This window comes from Erigeron canadensis, chromosome 1 (assembly GCF_010389155.1).
Source record: "Erigeron canadensis isolate Cc75 chromosome 1, C_canadensis_v1, whole genome shotgun sequence".
Taxonomy (NCBI): domain Eukaryota; kingdom Viridiplantae; phylum Streptophyta; class Magnoliopsida; order Asterales; family Asteraceae; genus Erigeron; species Erigeron canadensis.
Genome location: NC_057761.1, coordinates 43,050,571 through 43,061,884, shown reverse-complemented (window position 1 = coordinate 43,061,884; position 11,314 = coordinate 43,050,571). Strand labels below are relative to the sequence as shown.

At 29.9% G+C, this 11,314-nt stretch overlaps 1 protein-coding gene across 1 annotated transcript; it reads left to right on the top strand.

Annotated features, from left to right (window-relative positions):
* The first annotated feature begins 6,177 nt into the window (after positions 1 to 6,177).
* Positions 6,178 to 9,338, top strand: LOC122601367 (ACT domain-containing protein ACR4-like). Its single transcript, XM_043774134.1, has 7 exons — positions 6,178 to 6,324; positions 6,652 to 6,697; positions 6,809 to 6,923; positions 7,013 to 7,080; positions 7,658 to 8,257; positions 8,364 to 8,468; positions 8,816 to 9,338. The coding sequence occupies exons 1-7, from the start codon at positions 6,251 to 6,253 to the stop codon at positions 9,176 to 9,178; spliced, it is 1,371 nt and encodes a 456-aa protein (XP_043630069.1). The 5' UTR covers positions 6,178 to 6,250; the 3' UTR covers positions 9,179 to 9,338.
* Positions 9,339 to 11,314: the final 1,976 nt, after the last annotated feature.

Here is an 11,314-nt window from a genome sequence, read left to right as displayed (position 1 = left end):
AATGATACTAGCTAGATGCCATATCATTGTCTCGACTCCATCCTGGCAAGCAAAATTACCATTTTGCACACTTAACGACCCCAAGCCACTTTAAAAACTAAAGAAGAAAAGTTATCGCAACTTGCTTTTACTTCCATCTTGATTTTGTCATCCACAAGCTAATTAATGACCCTCAGGCGAACGTCATGTCAGACAAGTGGTGTGATAACCATGCCCGTCTCAAGCGCTTCGTCACACCAAATGCATACTCAATGTTTAGATGCATTGTCGGCCCTAAAAATTTAAGTGCTCAGACCGAGTCAGAATAGAATGTGCCTTGAGCTTTGATTCAATTAATCATCATCATCCAATGCAAAATGCCAAAATTTATGGATATATGAAAAATCAATAGTCATGCATGTAGGAATAAACATGATTCGACTCGAGTGATAAAACATCCTAGATCGTCCCATGGAACCTGTAAAAGCATAAAGCATAATTGCTATTGATTTTAGGTTCCCATAACAAGGTAATTGAGTAATAATGGGATGATTAATTCGGCTGTAACTTGATGCACGAATTTAGAGAGGAGAGACACACGAAAATTAATTAGGGTATTATGTGTGTAGGGATTAACCATAACTTAGGGTTAATGACTCTCTATTAATAAGAGTATTTATATTTTAAACCCCTTTGGTGTTTAATGTGGGCACTTTTAGTCCTCTTAGTTACAATCACCTAATGGGAAACCATATACTACGTCTCTAAGAGTAAATAAGCTCATTATATATATACTAGACATAGGGATTTCAGTTATTGTCAATTATTATATCAGGAATGATACATGATCAGTAACGGTTACACTAACGTGGTTCCAACAATGCAAACATTTTAAGTATGGTAATTAGATATGTGAAAGTTATGAAATCATATTAAGGGAGACATGAATATAAAAATATGTTTAAAAATGGCCGAGAAAGATTAAGATAAAAATAAAAGATCAAAAACTCACAATAAAAAAATCAAACATGTTTTTCTTTAACAGGAAAAATTAAACATATTTATCAATTATCATTTCCTGATTATACGGGTAATTTATCTAATAACCTAAAAAAAAAAAAGAAAAGGTTGATTATATCTACTCCAACAATTCATATTCATTTACTCTTAACTTAGCTATCCAGCTAATTTGTTTTACCTGCATGTCTTTAATTAATCAAAAAAATTATGAAGTAACTTTTATTCACATACTCCTCGATAAAACATGGGTTAAATTAAAACGACCTATACTTATAACAAGTTGAAATTATACTCCCAAGTCCCAACGAACATTTTTAAATCTTGATTTATTTCTATACCTTAAGAAACCTAATGTTTAGATGCCTTGGATAATCTTTACTGAATGCACTTTGACATTTGAAAACATGTTTCTGATTTTCATAAGCACCAACATACCACATAAACAATTCCTTCCAAAGCTTCTTTCGTATTCCTCTCTAATTAATTAACTAATGTATATTTGTCACCAAATAAAAGATACAATTTCATCAAACAAAATAAGTCATCTGTTTCTGTTTTCCAAATAGTATTCAAGAACTTTCTGATTTTTATTTTATTTTTATCCGTTCAAATTTTATTAAAGAAGTGACTCTTCAAAAAAAATTCAGTTCAAAGAAGCATCAAAACTTACAACATAATTAAGTACATAGACGGTAAATGTAACATAAATCACCTAACTTATATACTTAAATATCAACTTAACCATAGGATGCTAACATGTAAAAAAATCCAAAGATAAAATTAATTAGAAAAGAGACTTGGTGAAACTCATGTCGATTTTAAGTTGATTTTTAGTCGTATAAATTAAACTAATTCATCATTTTCCGCCCTTTTAAAATTATATCATTCATCTTTTAGCTTTACTACAACATGTTACCTTCCATGAAAAAAAAATCATGATAATGTCATTAGCTTTATATGTGATATCTAATTGCATTTCAAAAAAATTGATAATATGATCTGGTCAAATAATAACTAGTTTAATTTGGTTGACAAAGATTGTCAATTGAAGCTTTTTAACTCTTTGATCTTCCGTTTATCTGTCCTTTTAAAGAATTAGAAGATGCATGCAAGATCTCATATATCGTAAAAGTCATAACAACGTGTTTGCGACAAATATTTATCGATTATGTATAAAGAAATTCTGTTATTTTCTGCTTAATCTTATAGTTTACTTATTGCAACGTTTAATGTTGTCAATATATAAGAAAAGGGAAATGCTAAATACAGCCCTAAGGGCTGTATTTAACGTGCATAAAAAAAACTTTTACATTCCATATTAAAAGTCCGTCCCTGATTTTTATGGTAAATGTACAAACAATTTATGTACCTTAAACACAGGCCTAAGGGCTGTATTTAGTAAACCCCATAAGAAAAAGGGAAATCTGAAAATGACAAAAGCTTGTTGTATTGATGCCTCTTCCTTCCCGCAAGTGATTTTAAACGTTTCGTTTCATAATTGTATATTATTTGACCATTTCCATTAATTGTGTTGTTATTACGAACTACACGGTCTTTTGTTACGTTGAAACCTAGAATTAATACTTGTTATAGATACTTCTAATTGTTTACAAAGTATATTAACGGCAAACCCCTTGCTCATATATATAATAACTTTTTTGTGTAAAAGGAACGAGATATTTTCTATTTATGTGTTTTAAATGGAATATCCACACGTTACTTAAAGAAGTCGAGGGTTCAACAGATTTATGTGTCTTAAATAGAATATCACATGACTGCTTTGTCATTTTTGACGTTCGAACGCACGACCGCCTACTAAATCAAAGTATTATTCAGTAACAAGATCATATGAACTCTAAACACTACTTATAATTCCATGCCATTTGTACCGGATACATTAGTTAATGAGAGATGTAAAATTCAGAACACATCAATCAATTAGTTTATAAAAACTAGTTGAAATTATATGATGTAATTACCGTATAAATAAAAATAAATATACTATATTTTAGATCCGTGTCAAATAAACGGGTTTTACGACATTATCAAATATAAAAGTTACTATATGAAAAAAAAAATACTTATACGTAAACATGTAAAAATATAATTAAAAAATAAGTGAGATATTCAAATGTAAATATTAAATGCTAAATTATATCAAGGCTAAATGGTGTAACATAGTTTTTTTATACAAACTCTTCAATATCTTAACCTTGATTACCTAACTGATCAAGTTCTTATTGATACTTGCAAAAAAGTAAGTTTGTTTTCATCAGCATGGTTCTTAAGAACAATAATAGTAATTAATTATTTTTAAGTTGGGTTAAAGTGTAAATTGATAATGGAAACCAAAAAATGTAAATTAATTATTTTTAAATTGGGTAAAGTGTAAATTGATGATAGAAAACCAAAAGTGTAAATTAATAATTTTTAAATTAGGTTAAATTGTAAATTGGTGATTGAAAACTAAAAAGTGTAAATTAATAATTTTTAAATTGGGTTAAAGTGTAAATTGGTGATAGAAAACTAAAAGTGTAAATTAATAATTTTTAAATTTGGTTAAAGTGTAAATTGTTAATTGAAAACCAAAAAGTTTAAATTAATACAGTAATTTTTAATTTGGTTTAAAGTGTAAATTGGTTATAGAATACTAAAAGTGTAAATTAATAGTTTTTACATTAGGTTAAAGTGTAAATTGGTGATTGAAAACCAAAAAATGTAAATTAATAATTTTTAAATTGGGTTAAAAATGTAATTGGTAATAGAAAACCAAAAGTGTAAATTAATAATTTTTAAATTGGGTTAAATTGTAAATTGGTGATTGAAAATCCAAAAGTGTAAATTAATAATTTTTAAATTGGGTTAAGTTGTAAAATGGTGATAGAAAACCAAAAGCGTAAATTACTAATTTTTAAATTGGTTAAAGTGTAAATTGGTGATTGAAAACCAAAAAATGCAATTTAATAATTTTTAAATTGGGTTAAAGTGTAAATTGGTGACTGAAAACCAAAAAGTGTAAATTAGTTTAGATATATGTTGATTTATTTAATTTTAAAAAATTGAAGACTGTGGTTGGTTAATTAAGATTAGGTCAGTTATCTTTTAATATATATTAAGATTAAGATTAAGATTAGATTGACATTTTTTTTCTTTTTTGAACTAAAGGATGTTATTAAATGTTTTTAAAATAAGATATAGTTATTTAAAAAGATAATGACAAGTTAAAAACTTAGTAAAAAACTAAATAAATGATTTAACTATGATTGATTATAAATCGTATATATTATTTTGTTAGTTTTGATTTGATACATTCTTTTAAAGATTAGATGATGGGGTTATGGGCACCAGGTGATCGAAGGAGTGGAATATATGGTCCCATGAAGAGACAGACAAACGAAGTTTTACAGCTCTATATATAAAATATAAAATAAATGTAGATAATAATAATAGATAGATTAGATACGATTTGATTTCGTGAAAACAACACCGGCATCTCATTTCTGCTTGTGAGATTCTCACATCTAAAATAATATTCTAATCTAACATTTTCTTCTTTTATTTTTTCCTCCAAAATACATTTTGTATATCATTTTTATTTTTTTATATAGGATTTTGTTACTCTTTATTTTTATAAATATTAAAAATAGATAATATTTTTCACTATAATACCTTTTAAGTATTTTTTATCTACATCGCCTATTAACATAAATTACTTGTATTACTTTGTCGACACCATCACCACTGCCAAACGTCACCACCACTAACATTAGTATAACATTATAAAGACACCATCTTCAAATATCTTTGAAAAGATTCAAACCCTCGTCCCTAAGATGAAATCTTTTAGGAAAATTACTGGACCAAAATGTAGTGTTTATTGAAACACCTTATACTTGTGGTATTTTGTGTTGATATTGTGGAAATATCACAACGAGACTATAAGGCCATTTATCTATATTCAAGAAGGTTCGTTCGCGAAAACATTCAAATGCCAGTTGAACTTGAAAATATACAAAGGATTTTGAATATATGTAAAATTTTCCAAAAATAGAATTGAAAATGACGAATGGTTAAAGTTGCAAAAAATTTCAAAATCGGTTCTGGTATCAAAACACCATGGATCAACCCACTGACCATGGGCCAAACCAGATTGACCCATGGGGGGCCCTATAGGGTGGCGACACATTATTAAACCCTAACATCTTGATAAACACCATATACACATGAACAACAATTAACGACTTAATGGAACATGTTTTGGACTATCTATACTTAGAATCCTCAATAAACACGTGAAGGTTTTTTTACACGGTGATAGCTTTGAGTAAAAACAATGACAACTTCTAATACACCGAAAAACAAGTTTCAAATGACAATTGTATGTATTGTCATCCAACGTACTCGGCAACATATCCATGAGGTAGTGATTATTGAATGTATTTTAGAGACGCATTGAATAATCACGTGAAACTTATTCTATGACGTGTCTTTGAATAGATAAATTAAAAACTTCATCTTTGACAGGTCAATTAGTTTTCTTATAGATGTTTGATACTAAAAAGACGTCACATAATTTCATTTGGGTGTTAAGTAGTTAACAATAAGAAACAACATTGAAATGATAAAAACAAAACAAAACAAAACAAACATTTCCATAGCGTTCATTGAATAATTATGTGAACCTTTAATCAAAGTACACTTGTACGTTTTTAAGTACCAAACTTTGTGCAATTTGGTATGTACACAAGAAATCAAGTCTCATTCGAATATAATATAATACACAAGTTGTGTAAAAAAGTGTGGTGACCCATGCCACTATGTGTTTTGGTGTTTGTGTGTATTTGTATATTTGGCTGCCCCTTTCTATATACAAAACAAAACCTATACATACATACATACATAAATACATAATGATATGTATTTATATCTATCCAACAATAAAGATAAATAAAAAACTCTTCATCTATTTCAGGAGCCAACACACAAAAAAAACACATTTATATTATTTATTATTTTATTTTATTTTATAAATTTAACACATCACCTTCACCTTCCACCTCTTTTTATTTCTATTTATATTTTCTCTCTCTTGGAATCTCAAACATATTCTCTGAGGCGCACACACTCTTAAAAAAAATATATATATATATTATAATAAAAAAGCTTTCAAGATTCACCCAAAAAAGATTAAATCTTGAAACTTTTTGCTGAAATTTTTATTCTTTTTGGGAGTTCTAAAAATTCAAGAAAAATGCATTATTGGTCTCCTTCGTTAGATGTTGATCATGAATTTGAAAAGCTTGTTAATCGTATGCATCCACCAAGGTATAAAAATCTTGATTTTTCTATAAATTTTTATTGTTCTATCGTCAATTGACACAAATTCAAAATTTTTCTTAATTGGAATTTAAAGATTTTGCTAAATTCTTTAAATTTTTACGAATTTGTTTATGTTTGATTTGTTAATATAAATGAAATATTGGTTTTTCATTTCATTTCATTTCATTTCATTTCGTATTATGATGCTATTATTTAGTACTAATTAATGCAAATTTAATGTTTTTATTGAGAAATTAAAGATTTTGGATAATCTTTATGTGGGGTTAGTTAATTAATATTGATGGATTATTATGTATATGTTTTTCTTTTCAGGGTTACTGTTGATCATGTCACTGACAAAAATTCAACGTTGATTAAGGTAATGATGGCATTAAAAGGCCGAGTAACTATTAAAATTTAATTAAAAAAAAGATTGACATGATTAAATTAATAGTTTTAAATTTTTTTAATTTTTTTTTTGTGTGTGCAGGTTGATAGTGCTAATAAGAGAGGAAGCTTATTAGAAGTGGTTCAAGTTTTGACTGATTTAAATCTGTCAATTAAAAGAGCTTACATTTCTTCTGATGGTGGATGGTTCATGGATGGTATATATATATATAGATACATTTATAGTTATTGTATTAGTTATGTGGCTAAAGAATTGATTATTAATTTATTTATTTGGTATCAACAGTGTTTCATGTAACCGATCAATATGGAAATAAGCTTTCTGAAGATAATGTGGCAGATCGAATTCAGCAGGTATTGACATAATTCATGTTTTGTTTTTTGAAAGTTTAATCTTTTGACGCGTTTTGAAAGTGATTATGTGAATTTAATAAAGCGGGTTGTTGGAAATAAATAGTGTTCGTTTGCGCTTTTGCTGTTTGAAGCTCTAATAATGAGATAATCTGTTTTTTGACTGTGTGTCAAGTCATAAAATTCTTCTATGGAATTGTAATAAATAGAATGACACATTTTCTGTAGAGGGTAAAAAGTGTGTGTATTAATTAATGTCCTTCATAGCAACTTTACATACAGTTGGGTTATTTCATTTTACCCTTGGATAATCAGTTTTGTCGCGGCTGTTAGCTACTATAACAAAACTGATTATTCAAGAAGACGTTGTAGTCCACCACAAGAAAAACCGGAAACAATTTAGATAATCAGTTTCAAAACGTAATTTCAGACACCTACTAGAATTTGTTAAAAATAAAAATTAAATCAGCTACAAAAATTTATGGACTACCCACCAGGCCCTCCATGTGGAAGTAGTTTTTTTGTATGATAGTAGTTTGGGTGGCTATAATTCACTGACGTCTTTTTTGTTATGTTCCAGTCACTTGGACCACGAGGGTGCAGCTTCCGGTCCCTAAGAGGTTCTGTGGGGGTTCAGTACGCGTCCGAGAACACTACAATCGAGCTAACAGGGCGCGACCGTCCCGGCTTACTTTCGGAGGTTTTTGCGGTTCTTACTGATCTCAAGTGCAATGTGGTTGCTGCTGAAATATGGACTCATAATTCAAGAATGGCTTCAATTGTCTACATTACCGATGACGAAACTGGCCTTCCAATCGATGACCCTGAGCGGCTTGCTAAAATCAAACAGCTTCTACTTTATGTTCTAAAAGGTGATTTAGATAGGCGTGGTGCACAGACGGCGGTTTCTGTGGGGTCTACTCATACACAAAGGAGGCTGCACCAGTTGATGTATGCCGATCGTGATTATGATACAGATGAATATGATGTATCTGAGGGGTCCAGCAGCAAGAAACCGCGTGTTACTGTAGAGAATTGTGTTGAAAGGGGGTACACAGTGGTGAATTTAAGGTGCCCGGATCGACCTAAGTTACTATTTGATACAGTTTGCACTTTAACGGATATGCAATACGTGGTCTTCCATGCTACCATCATCGCTGAAGGCACGGAGGCATTTCAGGTAGGTTGTTTTAATACATTTCAGTGTTTATCGCATATATTATGAATATAAATTTGTGTCGTATGCATATATCGTGTCTCACTTGAGTTGTTCACTTTCATTTTAGGAATTTTACATCCGGCATACAGATGGATGCCCAATTAGTTCAGAAGCAGAGAGACAACGAGTAATTCATTGCTTGGAGGCAGCTATCAACAGACGAGTTTCTGAGGTATTAAACCAAAAAAGATTTGATCCAAGATGGCAGTTTTAATGGGTCGATTTAGGTTATACTTCACCTTTAATGGTTCAAACGTGTCAAATGGCAGATGTCCAAAGCCTTTATAAGTGCCCAAGTGTATTCTGTATACATAAACTGTATTGTTTTGAGAAAAATATGTTCCGGGCCAACCTGAACCGGCCCGTTTCAGCAAAGTACTTCAGTTTACTGGTTTTGACATGACTTGTTACCTCAACTTGCCCATCTGCCACCTTTAGATTTAAGTTTATTAACATGTTTGAATTTAAAATGTCATTGTCAATATAATTATGTCTCATACGTTACTTTTTGATATACAGGGCCTAAGACTGGAACTATGTGGTGAAGACAGGCTCGGTTTATTATCCGATGTGACTAGGATTTTTAGAGAGAACGGGCTCTCAGTGACTCGGGCTGAAGTGACCACAAGAGGATCTGAAGCTAAAAATGCTTTCTATGTAATAGATTCATCAGGCGATCAAGTTAAAAGTGAAACAATTGAAGCAGTTAGAAATGCAATTGGTGAGACCGTACTTAAGGTGAAGGAAGACGAAAGATTGACAACTTCAAAGTCACACAGGCAACAAACAGGCGGGTTTTCATTGGGTACTCTTTTTAGGAATCGATCCGAGAAGTTCCTTTACAATTTGGGTCTGATTAAAGCTTGTTCAGAAGTGGCTTAAGTCAGGCCTAGTAAAGAAGTTAGTAGTATGTTAGCTAAAACCTGTTTCTTTTTTCTTCTTCCTAAAGTGTAGATTTATGGTTGTGTGAGTCTCATTTATGTAACTATAGAGTCACTGTATATATACATACATGAATGAATGGCTTTTTAACTTTGTAAAATCTCATGACTAATTGCAAAAAAGATTAATCATTTTTTCAGATGTTTAAGTCCATAAAATGATGCAAGACATTTTTTTTAAAAGGTGGTGCTTATTTCTGAAACATTGTGGCTTCATATTTAGTACTCGTATCACACAGTCACTTTAAACACCACTAGTTTAACTTAAAACATAAGCCACATTTTTACTGAAGAAAATACATCCAAGCAGCATCATCATCTACACACTTTACGTCTACATAATAAAATAGATGATAAATATGCAACGAGTTTTCTAGTTTTAACATAACTCACTTTGGAGGAATTTAGATAGTTTTGTGATCTGATGAATTCGAATGTTTATTTGGCTGACTAATCTCAAAGCATTCACTTGTTTGCATGTAATTCGGAGTTATCGCGGATGAAGCTCTTGGAACACAAGTATAATTTTGATCCCTTAAAGTTCAAACTTAAAACCTTTAGGGTGCGTTTAGTTCAAGAAAACTCTCTTGTTTTCCATTTTCATTTTTCAAGAAAAGATGGAAAACAGGAAACGCGTTCAAATTGTAATTTTTTAGAAAAGTTTTCCTAGAAAATGAAAATTCTCTTTTTCAACTTTTGCACTAAAATTAGAAAATTGTTTTTTTCAGTTTTTGTTTTCACTTTTCTATTTTCTAAACCTTTTATAAACCTAAAATTAGAAAACAAGTGAATTTAAACATGTTTTCTAGTTTTCTAAAATGGAAAAATGAAAACTCCATCTTTTATTTTAAACGCGTTTTCAAAATTTTCAATGGTTTTTTAGAAATGAAAAACCTTTTCATTTTCTAGAAAACTAAAAATGAAAAACTTAAAAACATTTTCTCCAACTAAATCGAAACTTAAGCCTTTTAAGACAATTGACCTAGCCACCGTTCTTCCGGTAAAAGATAATATTTTTCTTTCTTTTACATAGGAACAGACCAATAGTTAAGCATGTTTTTCCAAACAAAAAATTGGAATAATATGTTTTTGTGACATGTGAAACTTTAACTAAAAACTTCTTTCAGCCAAGGTAAGATTAACCCATTTAATGGAGGCTTATATCTCTTGAGGAAAGATTAAAAGTTAAGTCTTGACATAGACATATCTAAAGTAATTTTAAGACGAAAAATGATAAATCCTTCTAAACTTTAAGAATAAACTTTAAGAATGTGACATGTGTTATCCATTAATTTTCTTTTCTAGTGTTGCCCCTGATTTTTACACATATCATCATCCAATAGTTAGGAGAATTTTTAGGCTATTTTGTTAGAAAGATTAATCATTTTCTTTTTAAGAGTACATATAAACTTGGTGTAATATTTATTTGTTAAAAAAAGAAGATTCATTATTGATATTACTAGGTTTTTCACCTCATCTATATCTATACTATTTAATAAAATAAATCATCTTTTTTTTTCTTTAAATTTTCAGTTTTTGAAAAACCAAAAATACCATTTTCCTTTATTCATTAATTTAAACATCTCCAATTAATATACCTATAATATACTTAATGAAATAATTTACACTATAGATCTCCTAACACTTAAAATAACTACAATACCACCTTTAACATCAATTACTTTTACATTCACCACCATCATCGCCCCTATCACAGTCCCCACTACTGCCCCACCACCATCTCCGCTATCACTATCCCATTATTGTTAAATTGTACGGGCATAAGTCTAATTCATTAAAACTGAGGGTGATTGATAGTTAAGAATGTATTTATTTAGTGGGCTAGTGATGTTGGTAGGTTTTAGTTGAATTGTGGAAGTGCTTAGTGATGTAAACTGTGATGGTCCAAAGACGTAGGAAATGGACAAGAGACAAAATGTAGACATCTTATTAAAAAATAATAATATAATGATATGAGTCATCATCTATGCAGCAAGCAGCCACTTTTTTTTTTTTTGTCAATTTCGGCTCCTAATTAATATGGAAAGCCCACTTGATTTCTTGTTAAAATAGTACA